Source organism: Trachemys scripta, chromosome 14, assembly GCF_013100865.1.
Source record: "Trachemys scripta elegans isolate TJP31775 chromosome 14, CAS_Tse_1.0, whole genome shotgun sequence".
In the NCBI taxonomy this organism is placed as follows: domain Eukaryota; kingdom Metazoa; phylum Chordata; order Testudines; family Emydidae; genus Trachemys; species Trachemys scripta.
The window spans coordinates 33,459,089-33,474,922 of NC_048311.1; the positions used below are offsets into that span (position 1 = coordinate 33,459,089).

Here is a 15,834-nt window from a genome sequence, read left to right on the forward strand (position 1 = left end):
CGCCGGGGCACCTGCTGGGGAGGGGAGGGGAGAGCCCCGCGGTGGGGGGGCGATGATGGGGGTTGGATCCCCAGAGACGGGTGTGGGGGGGATTCAATGTGTTAAAATTGTAGTGCAAAGTCATTAGTGGGTGCAAAGTGTCCCCAGCAGAGCCAGCCTGCTCCCCCTGCCTGGTTGCTGCCTACACCATCAAATTGTGACCCAGTCACCCGTGTGCACGCGGCGGAGCAGCCGGGCCAAGTGGCGCTGCGGCCTGGTGCACAGGGTCTCTGCTCCTGTACCACGGAGCGCAGGGGAGTCAGCTGTTAACTTGACTCTTCATGGCACCAGCTGCTGCACTTTGTAGATGAGAGAGGGGAGACTCCCCAATCCAGGAGACCTGGGGTCCCTGCAGGAGGAGTAGGGGGAGAGACCGGACTGTAACGGAGTCTGTGCTGGGTGGGAGGGGACCAGAATTTCCCCCCACACCCGAAATATCTGGATTGACATCACTGAAACTGAGCGACCTGTGCCAAAAGATGTCCCCTCATTCCTAGGGGCAGGAACTAGGGGTGCTGCCCCCCCCCCCGGCTTTAAGTGGTTTCCATCTATACAGGGTTTAGTTGGTTCAGGGGCTCCCAGCTCCCCCACTACGGCTCCAGCGCCCCTGCCCAGGCGCCCCCGGGAGCCGACGGTCGAGGCCCCTGGACGGGCCCCGCTGGAACTGCCCAGGGGCCGCTCAGAAGTACCGGGGGCTCCTCGCAGGGGCTGCCCCGCCGCGGGTGCCGGGGAGGGGAAAGCGGGGTCCCTCTTGCCCGCGGTAGGGGCTGTCTCGTTGACGCGGAAGTGGAACGGACACCGGAAGTAGGAGGGGTGGCGCGTGTCCCTCCAGCTCCCCGCTTCTCGCTGGTCCCTGCGGGACGACGCCCGGTGACGCCCGGGCCGAGCACGCCCCATAGCCCCGCGCCCGTCCGGGAGGGGGCGGGGCTGCATGAGGGGAGGGGAGGGGGCGGGGCTTCCCGGGTCCACGCCCCCGATGCCCCTCCCCCACCCCCTCCGCCCGGCCCGGCCTCACGTTGCTGAACGCGGCGGCGGAGGCGGCAGGAGCAGGAGGGAGCCGCTGGTCCCGGCCCTTGTGCCTAGGGCCGGGGTGGGTCTGGAGCCACCCAGTGCGGGGGTGAGGCTGCCACCTGGGGCTGGCTGTGCTGGTGAGGGGCTGCCTGCCGGAGCTGCGTCCTGGAGTGGGGCTCACGCTGCGGGTGGTTGTATCTCGGAGGAGGGGATGGCACTGTGGGGGTGGGGCTGTATCCTGGATGGGGTGGGGGGGCTGCATCCTGGAGGGGGGCTGTATCCTAGAGACGGGTGAGGTTTGCACTTTGGGGGATACTAGGGTCCCCAGATGTCCCGTTTTTGGGATTTTTTCTTATGTAGGCGTCTATTACCCCCACCCGCTGTCCCGTTTTCTCACAGTTGCTGTCTGGTCACCCTCGGGGATACTGGTGGCTGCACAAAGGGAGTAGTATTTTCTAGACTGAGGATCTCACTTGCAACCCTGTATAAACGTGTCTCCTCCATAAGCATGCCTGATCCAGATGCTCTCGGCTTCTGTCTTCCTTTTGCCATTAAGGAGCACAAGGAATGTGTGTTTAACGGGTGCTTAGGCTCTGGGGCAAATGTTCTAATATGTTTCAGAGTAGCAGCCCTGTTAGTCTGTATCCGCAAAAAGAACAGGAGTACTTGTGGCACCTTAGAGGTATGCATCCGAAGAAGTGGGCTGTAGTCCATGAAAGCTTACGCTCTAATAAATTTGTTAGTCTCTAAGGTGCCACAAGTACTCCTGTTCTAATATGTGTGTCTTGGGTTTGTCATGTGGTTGCTTCTTAAATCCCACTGAGATTCTTCTTGTGGTTCTCTTAATCCTACTGAGTCTATCTTCCTACTCTCCACTTAGTGTGGGCTCTGCCCTGGGGGTTTCTGAACACTTGCTTGTCCTTCTGTCCCATTTTCAGGTGCACATTTTATACTGATGATTATTTCCTTGTCTGCTTCTCTTTTTGCTACATATGGATTTGGGGTTTTTTTTCCCTTCAGAGTAAGCAATTAAGATTCCTAGAAACAATCTCGGGTACCTACCAGGTACCAAGGAATTTGTAAAATTCCGTTTTTTACAAGCTCAGATAATGAGTTAATAATTAAAACAGTTCTATTTGAAAATAGAAAAACTTTGGGTTGGAATGAATTTGGGACTTTGTCCCATCTCTGAGTGGTTAAATGGGAGATTCTGTGCTCCCAAATTAGCTGGCAATATATAGCAGGTTCCAGTGCCTGGAGAGCTAATTTTTCTGAGGATACAATTCTCTTAATTAATTTCTAGTTATTTCTGTGTGTATGGATTTCTCACACACATTCTTTTTAAAACTTGTCTTTATTATGTCTACACTAACATGACATGACTGCTGTGAAATGTTTAATTCTCTCTGTAGATATAAATGTTACATTGTGGCTAATAAATTAGCATTTTTTTCTGCCCACTTGTTTTTTTTAATGTAGCAATGCCATCAGTGCTGAAGGAGGGGATTATTATTACTATTATTATTTTTTTATTGTAATTTGTATGTGCTGAATAATGAATGTTAACTCCAGAGTCTATAAAACATTAATCTTGTAACTGTAACATGTGGTGTCAGCATTTTGAGATCCTTTTAATGTACATTTAGGTCTCTGGGCTCAGAAGCCAGATGTTAAAATGCATATTAATTACATGTTTTTTGTTCTCCTACCCCCATTTGTTCTTAGTGGTAAAGGTGATGGGAGGGGACAAGAAGTGAGCACTGTGTTCCACCTGGGACCTTGAATGTGTTCATTTTTATCCTGTTCTTTCTCCTTCCCCTCCCCACTCTGTCCCCTACACTTCACGTTTGCTGTCCTCCCAGTGGCTAGCTGATACACTCCACCGTGAATCCATCAACACTATTCCGGAGTCAGCCCGAGGGTCTCAGGATAACTTAGCAAGATGCCTTCCTGTCCCTTTTGCTGCCCTCAAAGGGTGTGAATGTTACTGCTGGGCGCATTCTGTGCCAAAAATAACACTACATAATCATGCCAGTTTCAATTACTCTGGTAATTTATTTCAAAATACCTGTTAGCTAGTACATCTGTAACAATACAGACACACACACAAATTCCCCCAGGAGTAGAGAGTTGAAGAAATCCCTGTGACAACCCAGTTTCTGTTTCTCTGCCCCTTCCTCATTTCCCCACCACCAGCCCAGCCAGGGGGTAGACACCCGCCTCGCTCCTCCCCAGAGCCCAGGGTTCCAGAGGGAGCAACAGCCTGATGTTGGGTCCCAGGCTTGCATGGAGTTTCCTGCATGCCGCTGGGAACTGCAGCTGCCAGGATCTTTCTAGCTCCCCTCTCTCCCCCCAGCAGTGTCTTCTATGTGCAAGCTGGGTTCTGCCAGGTCCAGTGGCCCCTTGTGGCAGCTAGCAGCACTGCAGCCTATTTCTGTGGAGGAAAGGAAATTCTGCACGCACGTTAATTTCTGCAAAATTCTGCATTGCGCAGTGGTGCAGAATTCCCCCAGGAGTATATTCTGTTCTGCCTGAGGAGACAGAGCCTGCCCCACTCCTACCTCCTCAGAAACATCCCAAAGCCCTGTCCCTCTATGCTGAGTGTGCTGCAATAGTGAGCAAGAGGGACTGTAACTTTCTGTCACATGCATGACTGCCCCCCCGTCAATGATTTACATTTCTACCAGCTGCTCCAGGCGCCCAACCCCACCTGTCTGTGCTGCCAGGGAGGGGCACGTGACTGTTCTCACGGCTTCCCTGTCAGAAGTCATTTTTCTGCAGGGAAGCAAAGAAATCTGTGGGGGACATGAATTCTGCACACACGCAGTGACGCAGAATTCCCCCAGGAGTAGAATGTGCTGTCCCTGCATTCTTAGCAGAAGCTGAACTGGGAATAGTACTTAGACCCTCTCCCATGGCAGTTTGGAGTAGTAACTAACCACTGCCCAATCACTGAAATTCCCTTTTAAGTTAACTTGAACAATATCGTTTTCCTCTGAATAGTCACAATACTCGTGACTTGACTTTATTATTCTTTGTATTACCGTAGTGCCTAGGAGCCCTGGTTGTGGACCAGGACTCTGTTGTGTTAGGTGCTGTACAAACACACAACAAAAAATGGTCCCTGCACCAAAGAGCTTACAATCTAAGACAAGATAACAGACGGATATAGATGAGGGAGTATGAGACCGTACTGGTCAGCATGATAGGCAGTGATCTCAGCACACTCAGTTGCTGCAATTTTATCGTCAGCTAAGAGACAAAGATTGTTTCAAGGAATAAATATTACAAATTAATATAAGTGCTTCAGTCTAGTATCACGAAAAATCTGTATGGTTTGAAAGCTTGGGGTAGGGGCTGCATGTGGATATACTGCTCGTCATACTGTTGACACTCAGTAAACTAACTCCCCTTCCCCATCCTCCGTCTAGCTGTGTGTCTTTCCTCAGATTGTGAGCAGTTCAGGGCAGGGGCCATGTCTTCTTGAATGTCAGGGCAAAATCTAGCTGCTAGCACAAACAAATAAGTAGGTTAAAACAAATTGTGGAAGGGAAAGATAACAGTTGTGTTAAACCCACATTGTTTCAAATGTCACTGGTGTGAATCAGTGAAGCTTATCTAAGTTGTGGCTTTTGACTAAGCGTTTATGCTCTACTTGGGAGAATTTCCTTCAGGAAGGAAATGTTTGTAAGGATGAAACCTAGCTCATTCCTATGGTATAATGCTTTATAGTGTCTTTCTTACAAACTGCATTCCCAAATACTCTATAGAGCTACCTAGCATAGTTATAAAATGAAAAAAAAAAAAGTTGTTATAGCTAAGGAAGAGAGGAATTAAGAGGGGTAGGCAAGCGTGTGTGTGTGTGTGTGTGTGTGTGTGTGTGTGTGCGCGCGGGCAGGGATAAGAGATGACAGTTGAAAGTGGAGAGTTGATGAGATGGCCAGGTCCAGAAAGGCTGATGCAGCAGAGGAGAAGGCTATTGCACTCACTGTGGTGAGATTGTGTGAAGAAAGGCTGTGGAGGGTGGCAGTTTTGACCAGTCTCCTGAAAGGAGAGGACAGCCAGTGGAGTTGTGTGGACATCATTCATTACGGCCACTCTTGATCATGGGCATGAGAAAGCACGTAGCAGTGTTCTTTGCCTACTGGAGTCTGGATGTGGAGAGAGAGTTTAAAAAAAATAAAAAGAGAAAATTGCAATAGCTTAGGCAAGGGAAGATGGAGGCATGGATGAGAATTTCAGCTTGGGTGGAATCAAGTCCACGGTGTGCATAGGAAACATGGAGAGTAGTATGTAACCATACAAGGCATCGTGGTCTGAGCATGGGACTAGCAATCAGGAGCTCCTGAGTTTTAATTCTGCTTCAAATACTTCCTTGTGGCCTTGAGTTCATGAGTTAGCCTCTCTGCCTCAGTTTCCCCATCTGTAAAATGGGGGTGAAGCTTGCCTCCATCCAAGGGGGGTTGTGTAGATTAATGTTTGAGGAATGCTTTGAGCATAAGTGCTGAGTATTTTGTAGGTGTGGAAGAAACATTAAGAATCAAGCCAAGGTGGCAGACAGTGGGAGGAAGGAGGACAAGTGGGAGGCCTGAATCAGGGAGGAAAACGTTGTGTCTCAGGATGCTTATCTTGCCTAAGGAAGGCACTTGTGTCTTTGAGATGTTTAGCTGCAGGAAGTTGAGAGGAAGTGGCAAGTCTGTTTGGTCAAGACAGACTGAAGGTGGACAGGAAGGTGGCTTCTGAGTTTCTCTCTCCACTTATCAAAGGTGAATGAATGCATGACTGTGCTCCAATTTGGGGGGTGAGGGAGGTTGTCCTAGTAATTAGCTTAGGGTCAGAGTCAGAGCTAATGTAATTTTGGGTGACTTCTTTGAAATCAGAGGGCTTAATCCAGGGCTGATTTTGACCTCCGGAGGGTTTGACAAAGATCTTTGATTCCATTAATTCAACATCTCACTGTGTGAACAGTCTAACGTCTGGGAGACAACCTGGGGGAAAATATTGCCTTTCCTATTCACTAGGGGAGTAGGATCTTGCTAGGCCTGTCCCTGTCTTCTCTCAGCCTGTCATGTGATAAGAATATGACTTTCAAACAATTACTCTTGGCTGTCTTCTGCTCTGATGTGCGTAGCATTAGGGGAAGAGCTTTGAAATTGGCTTATTCGTCTAATGATCAGAACACACTGCTGGAATTTTTTAGATGTTAACGGTTAGGACAGAAGACCAGTATGGAGCAGTTATAAGGATATGGCTGGCAGGCACTTAAAAAAAAAAAGAAGCTGTCAGACATTAACAGCACATTGTACGAGTGCTGCATAGTTTAGTATATGAAATGATGCCTAGCCTGGGGGCGGAGGGTGTGTGCATGTGTGGAGAGGCGCATGTGTTACAAATGGTGATTCAGTTACTGTGCTGATATCAGAAGATTCAGCTCTGATGCAGAAGGAGTGGGGTATTTTAATGTTTGCTTTTTGTGCCACAGCAGGTGGGGCAAGGAGTGAAGAATGGGTTCAGGTGATAGCTTCTCCCTTCTCTTGCAGCTAACCCTCGGATGCTGGGCCTGTCCAAGTAGGGCTGAACCTCTTACCCCTCTTTCTTTGAGACGCTTTGTCACTTCAGGTGAAGTCTTGGCCACACTGAAGTCATTTGGAGTTTTGCTCTTGACATCAATGAGGCCAGGATTTCACTCTGATGCTAATAACAGCTGCTGCCCTTCTCCTTAACTGTGTACATGGCACACTGCTGCTGCTGCCAATAGATAGAAATTAAAGATTTGGGGGGGACGGGACCTAGTTCATTCTCCCCACAATCCGGGACTCATTCAGATGGCTCTCTACAGTATAGCTTTCCATAGCGTTGGCTAGACTAATTTTAAATAGCTCAAGCAAGTTGCTAGTAATCTGTTTTTTTTTTCACACATCTCAAAGCACAAAGGAGGAGTAAATGTCAGTTTTCTCCCCATTTGACACATGGGGACCCCGAGACTTGCTCAAGGTCATACGCACGATAGTCAGGGTTCCTGTTTGCGGTCACTGAATCACTGCATTCTCAGTGTTGTCTTTGTCCAATACAAACTAACACTCCCCTCTCCCATGGCATTTGAGAGGATAACCTCTGCAATAGCCCTGGGATCTCTCCTGTGGAATAAGGTGTGCTGACATAGTATTAAAGTCAAATTCAAGTCGATTGGAAGAGATTCCCTTGATCAGGAAAATGCAAAATTCATTTATAAGTATTGATAGGTAGATAATCTGATCCAAGTGTGACTCTAGTGCTGGTTTTTCCCGTTTATCCACAGGACAGCCTGGTCTCATTTCCAAACCCTGTTGTTTGGCTCATATTACTTTTAAGTATTGTGTTGTTTTCTTTGATTAACAATCACCCCTTGGATCCAACAAGATCCATTGCTGCGCACAGAACTGCTCAGCAACTTGGTCTCCAAGCTGCTGCCTCCCTGCTCCCAAGTTTGGTCTGAATTTGTCTATCTAGACCAGGGGTCGGCAACCTTTCAGAAGTGCTGTGCCGAGTCTTCATTTATTCACTCTAATTTAAGGTTTCGTGTGCCAGTCATACATTTTAATGTTTTTAGAAGGTTTCCTTCTACAAGACTATAATACATAACTAAACTATTGTTGTATGTAAAGTAAATAAGATTTTTAAAATGTTTAAGAAGCTTCATTTAAAATTTAATTAAAATGCAGAGCCCCCCCGGACCGATGGCCAGGACCTGGGCAGTGTGAGTGCCACTGAAAATCAGCTCGTGTGCTGCCTTCGGCACGCATGCCATAGGTTGCCTACCCCTGATCTAGACTGTAAGCTCTGTGATAAGGAGCTTTGTCATCTTGTGTGTCTGTAAAGCACTGTTGTTACTGCACAAACCCAAAAATACATGCTGAACCCCCTGCCAGGGCCAGGCAGAAACCCTCCACTTCTCTTCTTTATCAGAGAACTGAAAGCTTGTGCAAATGGAGCCAGCAGAGGTTGGTCCAGGAATATCTGCCAAGTTGAGGGTGTGATCTGCCAACACTCACCAGGATCTTGTTATTTAAGTTTGTGAAAGGGGAAGGGCCTTTCTAAACAAGGCGGCTGGCTGTCAGAGCTATCTGAGACTGCTGGCTGCAGCTGTGCTTGGCGTCTAGTGAAGAGGACAACAGAAGTAGGATTCAGGGGGTTAGCAACTGAATGACTGCTGGCTGCATGATGTTTCTCGGGGGCGCTCTGCTAGCTGGGGAGCCCTGGCATTGGCTAAGAAAGGAACCAATGGCTGCATGAATGACCCCAGCAGCTGCACCAAAGGGGTCTGACAATAGTTGCTGAGTGGAGCAAGCAAATCTTTTCTGTGTGTACTTAATAAAAATTGGCAGGCAGTGAGGGCTTATCGGCTAACTCAGTTCTCCAGCTTCCAGAGGGCAGGGTGGGTGATCTGGTTCCTGTTGGCATGTTAGCTGCTGCTACGTTGGAATAATCTCCGCAGTCACAAAAATCACAAATTTAATCTGAAATGTACCACTTTAAAAAAAAAAAAAAAAAAAAAAAAACAGGTACAACTCTAATGTTGACTTGCCAGCCCTGGAGATGGAATTCATCTTTGCATCCCCGGGATTGTGCAAGGCACGGAGCAGTAGTACTGTAGTACCCCACCCTTGGGGCAGACCCTCCCAAGGGGAAGAGAGGTCAGTCTCCACGGTGCATTCGGTCCTAGCCCTCTTTGCTGAGGCTGCTAACTGTTGGGCTGCTTGTTAATTTCGGTGATGGCAGTACCTGTCTGCTGGGAATCAGACTGAGACTCCCCAACCTCATTTCATGTAGGACACGGAACAGCCAGTGGATAACGCTTGATCACTGCCAGTGTGGGCTAGAATTGAGCCAGCAACCTGGAAGTGAAATAATCTCTCTCTCCTTCCCAATCCCCTGAACCATCCACTCGCTGTATCTGAAAGGCAGCACTTCTGCAAGGCATGCCCAGTGCACCAGCCCAGATTTCCTTAGGAGCCAGTGTTTCATGTTGTCGAGCCTTCCACTCCCAACAGACGCCTGTGTGCACAGACAGAGCTGGAGCAGTAGCCGCAGCCTAGGATCAAAGCAGCTCTTTCAGTTTTAGATCCTTTTCACTTCCCAGGGAGCAACTTTTGATCTTCGGTTGATGCTTTATTCTTTCTGAGCTAGATGGAAGCTAACGAAATGCAGCTGCTGCTGCTTTTCATTGGGAGAAGGCCTGGGCCTCTTCCGAGATTCCTGGGGGGCCCCTTGAGAGCTGCAGTGGTGCTGGATGGGAGCTCCTGCTCTGTGCGTGGAGAAGTAGCCTCTCTGTGTCTGTTGCCTCCAGCGGGAGTCCTCTCCCTTTATTTCTCAGATGCTTTCACTGAATCATAGCTGCTTCTGCCTTGATCTCATATCTCACTCAAACAGGTTCTGAATCTTTCAAGTGGTATTTTGGTGAGATGACTGATGCAGCTAAATCCACTCTCTCCGTAGTACACGCAGCGAGGAGCAGCCTATCTGCCCCAAGACAGGGTACAAGCTGTGCGGACTATTACATTGCTGTGATACAGGCTAAGTGTCTCCACTCCGGAGGTGTTGGCGCTTCGGGGCCTGTGATAAACAGGCAGGTTGCTCAGTGTTGCCAATCGCCATTGCTGTGAATTCCCTCAGCCTCTTGTGTTGAAATGTTATTTTGTAACTTCTTACAGAGACAGTAGGGGAAATTGCTCCAGACATCCCTCTGCTTCCTATTCTGGGCTGGGGAGGGACTATTTTTTGTTTACGATTGTTGCAAAAGGCTCTTCTCCCTATCGAGAGTCTGAGCCTAGAGTGCTGTGTTCTAAGACAGCCTGGAGAAGAATCAGTCCGGAGAGCCCCAGGCTGTGTTGTCTGTGTTGAGGCTTGTGCCTGACAGGTGTGTTTCTGAAGGTGTGTGCAGCACTAGGGTCAGGAGTGAGCCTACGATGAGGCCAAAAAGTAAAGAAGGGCTTGCAAACCGATCCCCTTCAGAGCCGCGTGGGCTCAGCACGGAGCAGGGTCAAGCCATCTCGCTCAAGTCCCATTGATGACTGATGGGCACAAGTTGCCTTTGCTGAGATCATGCTTCCAGCAAACACAAGTCAGGAAACTTGCAGTTCAGGCTTATGGCTTTTCCTGTAAAAAGGGCACTGTCAGCTACTCTTCGGAGCCATGTTTACTGTCTCTTGTGACGAGCTCTTAGAAGCTGGAAAACTGTATTTCCTTCCCTGCAGCGTTTACCCTCCCGTTTGAGACATGCTAGTTTTTCTTTTGCCTCTGTGTTTCCAGTGCAGAGAACAAGCTGCTCCCTTTTGTTCACTTCTTTCAATAAACCAGCATCGCTGGTGATGCCAATGTAGCATCCCACTACTCTGCTGCCTTGTCTGCCCAGACTGGGAATTGGACATCAGTTTCCTGCTTGGCCATTAAGCCCCCAGTTTTATCTTGGCAGTCCTCCCAGCTCCTGCTGGTCCAGGTGGGATTTGGACTGGAGTCTCCAGCAGGCATGATCGGTTAAATCATTGTAGACAGGCCAGCTTCTGTGCCTTATTTTTCAGGTATTAACCAGTGAAGCTGTGTTCAGAAGGGCGAGGGCTGTTCAGTATTAGGTGCTCTTCAGGCCCCAGTGGTGTTTCTAGTGCACAGAGTGCCCCTGCGAGTAAGGGGGGGTGGAGGGGTTCTCACTGACCTGTAACTTTTTCTTCTTTCTGTTCCTGGCTACATCCTTTGCTTGTTCTGCTGGTACGTGGAATGTACTAGCTGATCTCTCCAGGTCTGCACCTGGGCCCATGGAAATCTCTGGTGCGTGCTGGGTCAGGTTGGCCTGTCCATTAGGGAATAGAGGTGTCAACAGAAAGGAACAGCTTTGTCTCGGCGAGAACTTCCTGGCAGTAGCTGCTTTCCCCTGTCCGTCAGGTGGAACGGAAGCTGGAGCTCTGCCTTTGTGTTTCGGGTTGTTAGTGGGATTGCTTTGCGCCTGCTCCGCTCCGTGTTTCAGCACATCAAGCGCTCTTCCTGGCCTAGCTGTTTAATTATGTATAGCCTGCACATCCCATCTGGATTCGGGATCTGGCTTCTCATTGACAGCGCCTCATTTTCAGTACAACGCTTACTTGGTGGTTACAGGGGGATCATATTCCACAGCTAGCTTAAGTTACCTATTGACGGATGAGACGCCCCCCACGTGGCCCAGGGATGGCGTTCCATATTCTGTTCCAGAATCCATTTGCCTGCGGTGTGTTGAATGTTTTCTCCCTCTTCCCATCCCCCCAAAAAGCCCTGTTTAAATAATGTCAAGGTTAGGCCAAAAGTCAGGAATCCAAGTGAATGGCCTTTTAAGCTGTACTACCATCAAGGGATCAAGCAGAGGCCCTGACGCCAAGGCTGGGAGTTTCTGCCTCCACTTTCATTTCCCTGCCTCGTGTTGGGTCACCTCACATCATAGCTTTTTTTTACTTTGATTTTGGGTAGACCCTGCAGGATTCCCCGGCCTGCCACATGGAGAAACAGATCAGACACTCGTAGTTGGGGTTTTTGAATGACATGAGTTGCTCCTTCACCTCCTCTCCCCCATTATAATAACAATACTTAGCTCTTGCCCCACAGGGAGCGAGAGCCTGGGACCAGGACTTAAACCTTGGTCTCCAACGCTGTAGTGCAGGCCCTGCCTACACCAGGGCATGCTTCTCTGGTTTCTCATTTGCTAACACCAGCAGAGCTCCACCAGTGTGGGGCAGCTTAGGGTGCATGGCTCACCAGCTGGTGCCACGGCTTAAGCACCATGTCAGTCTGACCTGCTTTGAGTCTCTCCGGACCAGTTGTGGCACGGCTGAGTCTCTTCCCCTCTCCGTGCCTCAGTTTCCCCATCTGTGAAGCGGGGATGATAAGACTGATTCTGAATGGTTGGAGATGCGGGGATGAGGTAGCAGCTGACGGGAACCTTGCCTCTCTGTGAGGGTAGCAGCGTTGTCCTCAGTTGGTGGTGGTGGTTCTCACAGCAGGAAGTTCTCGCTGTTGTCTTGCAGCTGTCATGTTGCATTTCTCCTAACGCTGTTTCTTCCCTCTTGGCAGATCTTTTGTCTGAATTGGGCTCTTGATTGAAGTTGACGGATAATGGAAACATTCCCCTGGCAATGTCTCTGGGGCGACTCCTTCGACGTGCCTCTTCGAAAGCCTCTGACCTCCTGACCTTAAACCCCGGTGGTGGCGGTGGTTCGTCCTCCATACTGGATGGGGAGATTATCTACTCCAAGAACAATGTATGCGTCCACCCTGCTGAGGTGCTCCCAGGTGTCGGGGAACATCACCCAGGTGATGGGGTGCTGCGCTTGCTGCTCACTCTTCTTTCTGTCTCTGGGAGTGTCTGCGTGTCCATGTCTGCACGGGGTTGGCATGCATCTGGGTCTGAGCACTTCAGGGGTGTTACCGTGGGGAGTGGGAGCTGAGGGACTGAGGAAAGGCGTCCGCTGAGCTGAGCCGCCACGTGTTCTCATCAATGTATCTGTTGTTTTCCAAGGAGCTGTTTGGTGGTATGAGCAGGGGATGGAGCAGTGGGATTCCTGGCTCTGCCACTGCCTTCCTGCAAGACTGTGCACTGATCACGTCACCTCTTGAGGCGTCAGTGTCCCCAGCTATAAACCAGGGCAAATGCTACTTGCCGTGGTTCCCCGGGGCAGTTGGGTAATGAGGGTTATCGTTAATGTCTGTAAAGTGCTTTGAGATCTCCAGAGAGGGTCAAAGTTGACATTTAATGTGTAACACTTGGTCCTTCCCTCCCTCAGCTGCACTCTGGGAGGCCAAGTGCCATCACACCACCCTGATGGAACCAGCAGCCCCTTCAAGCATCCGGGGACAAGGAAAACCCTGATATTGGCTTCACTGGAGTCGATATAGGGCTTATCTTTTCTTTCTTTCTCCCCATTCTTGTCTGCTAGTGGCACCCTGTGTAGCCTTGTAAATGGACACCCGGTACTGGCTTAATATTGCAAAATAATTATTTTGCAAATATTGGTTTGCGTTAGACTTGTGTGTGTGACTATTTTGGGTTGGCTTTCCAGGAACCTTCTAGTGCCCTAGCTCTGCTAGGGCAAATACTCAGGAGTAACCAGTGTTTAGCGCCCACATAGAATGGGGATAATTATAAACAGTGCAAATCTGACATGAAAGTCTGTAATTCAAAATTCACTCTTGATTAGTTGCATAACTCACCCAATCGGGTTGAAATGAGGGCATGTGATTTCTGTAGCTACCCGGCCCAGAAGCTATTTGGCAGATGAAATTCAATGTTGATAAATGCAAAGTAATGCACGCTGGAAAACATAATCCCAACTATACATATAAAATGATGGGGTCTAAATTAGCTGTTACCACTCAAGGAAGAGATCTTGGAATCATTGTGGATAGTTCTCTGAAAACATCCACTCAGTGTGCAGCGGCAGTTTAAAAAGTGAACGGAATGCTGGGAATCTTTAAGAAAGGGATAGACTATAAAACAGAAAATATCTTATTGCCTCTATATAAATCCATGGTATGCCCACACCTTGAATACTGCCTGCAGATGTGATCGCCCCATCTCAAAAAAGATATATTGGAATTGGAAAAAGTTCAGAAAATGGCAACAAAAATCATTAGGGGTATGGAACAGCTTCCGTATGAGGAGAGATTAATGAGATTGGGACTTTTCAGCTTGGAAAAGAGACGACTAAGGGGGGATATGATTGTATAGACCTCTATCATGACAGGTGTGGGGAAAGTAAAGAAGGAAGTGTTATTTACTCCTTCTCATAACACAAGAACTAGGGGTCACCAAATGAAATTAATAGGCAGCAGGTTTAAAACAAACTAAAGGAAGTGTTTTTTTCACACAATGCACAGTCAACCTATGGAACTCCTTGCCGGAGGATGTTGTGAAGGCCAAGACTATAACAGGCTTCAAAAAACAACTAGATAGGTCCATCAATGGCTATGCCAAAAGCTGGGAATGGGCGACAGGGGATGGATCACTTAGTGATTCCCTGTTCTGTTCATTCCCTCTGGGGCACCTGGCATTGGCCACTGTCTGAAGACTGGATACTGTGCTAGATGGGCCCTTGGTCCAACCCAGTATGTCCATTCTTATGTTCTTATTCGTAAGCCATTTGCAGATTCAAGGGATTATTTGCAAATAATGAATATTTGAGAGTTTCACAGTCTGTTTGCAGATGGAGGAGAAATCTGCCAAATTACTGGATTGCTTTAGCCCAGCTGTATTGGCAATGGAGGGGGGCAGGGGCTAAAAATGGCTGATAAATGTCCTGAGAATACAGTTTAAGTCCTAACCGGTTGGTCCTGTGCTCTCTTGAAGGCTATTTATGCTTGTACATGGAGAAAGATGAGCTCCTTGGTACCACGCTTATCCTTGCCTGGGTCCCAAACTCCCGTATTCAGAGGCAGGATGAAGAAGCCCTGCGCTATATCACCCCTGAGAGCTCCCCGGTCCGTAAAGCTCCCCGCAAGCGTGGCCGCCACACTCAGGGGTTTGGCACCGTCCAGCAGGCTTCCCCAACCGATCAGAAACGAGCAGTAATTCCGAAAGACGACGAGATCTTGGCTGTGTCTCAGCTTGTCAGAGATGTGGCTCACCTCGGCTCCCCTTCTGAAGAAGGGGAGAAGCTGTCTCAGTGTTGCCTGGCAACTGACGGTACCCACAACTCCTCACAGCCTGCCCACAGTGACTCAGGAATCTTATCGACAATCAGTTCTCAGGAGGAGCAGAACAGATCGGAGTTGTCAGTGGAGGGGACAGAGGAAGGGCTGGACTGCAGGCTAGAGCAGGGGGAGGACGAGGGCTCCTTGGAGCTGTTTGCTGATGATGTGAGCAGGGATAGTACTTTTGACTCTGATTCTGATGCCTTCTCCTCCCCGTTCTGCCTCTCTCCCATCAGCGAAGCCCTTGGGGAAGGCAGCAGCTCTGTGTTTCTGGATAATGAAAGCAGGTGAGTTTGTCACATTTTTACAGCTTCCTGGTGGGTGGGGTGGGGTGGAGGCTGACGGCTTAAGAACATAAGGAAGCTAATGCGCTTAAAAGAGGCATTGAGCTCAGTTTAGCTGCTTTTGCATTGGGTTCGCTTTAATCCCCCTTTTCAGTGTTTTATTCCCTTCCTTGACATCTAACTTGAAAAGCCTTTGGGGAAATGCCCTGAGTTGGCCAGTCCCCATTCTGCTTATTGGAACCTTCAGGCTCTTCCACCCTTCTGTGCCCATAAACTCATTCTGCAGGCTCGCACTGAGTCACTTGGCGCGTGAACCTGCCTGTCTGCCGCGGGTCTATCGCTATGGGAAGGGGTTCTCACAGCAAATTCTTTGGTGGCCTCAGAGTGCAGCTACCAACTCTCACCAGCGGCTGCACTGATGCTTTCCTAAAGTACTTCATTAACTTTAGGAAAAACAATTAAATATGCACAGATTCACATCCAAGTCATTGCAATGTATATTTGTAGAGTTTTGGGGCAGATTTGGTAACAAAAATAATGCTGCCTCCCCCTTTACCCCCCCTCCAGGGCTTAGTGGGTCCTGGGGCTTGCTGAGAAAGGTGATATTTGTATATTTGTTAATATCACAGCACATTTAGTAGCACTGGGAGCCTGTGAAAAGTGATATTAACAAGCATGCAAGTATCACTTTTCACAGCAGGCTTGCTAGCTGAGGCTAGGTCTACACTGGGGGCGGGGGGGGGCGGCTTCGATTTAAGATATTCGTGTAGCTGAATTCAACGTATCCTATTCGACTTACCCCGCTGTGAAGACA

At 48.9% G+C, this 15,834-nt stretch overlaps 2 protein-coding genes across 6 annotated transcripts in view; one reads left to right on the plus strand and one right to left on the minus strand.

Annotated features, from left to right (window-relative positions):
• CCDC40 (coiled-coil domain containing 40) overlaps positions 1–936 on the minus strand; it is a 30,356-nt gene extending 29,420 nt beyond the window's left edge. Inside the window, exon 1 of the mRNA XM_034789318.1 lies at positions 634–936. Within this exon, the coding sequence (XP_034645209.1) occupies positions 634–936 (303 nt within the window). The remainder of the gene's footprint in view (positions 1–633) is intronic.
• Positions 937–1,006: 70 nt separating this feature from the next.
• TBC1D16 (TBC1 domain family member 16) overlaps positions 1,007–15,834 on the plus strand; it is a 40,840-nt gene continuing 26,012 nt past the window's right edge. Inside the window, exons 1-3 of one of the 5 annotated variants that reach the window (XM_034790410.1) lie at positions 1,007–1,156; positions 12,121–12,360; positions 14,393–15,023. In XM_034790410.1, the coding sequence (XP_034646301.1) occupies positions 12,183–12,360; positions 14,393–15,023 (809 nt within the window). In that variant the 5' untranslated portion in view covers positions 1,007–1,156; positions 12,121–12,182. Of the gene's footprint in view, positions 1,188–12,120; positions 12,361–14,392; positions 15,024–15,834 lie in introns of those variants that run through there. The other 4 variants (XM_034790413.1, XM_034790409.1, XM_034790412.1 and 1 more) reach the window with 4 other exon arrangements.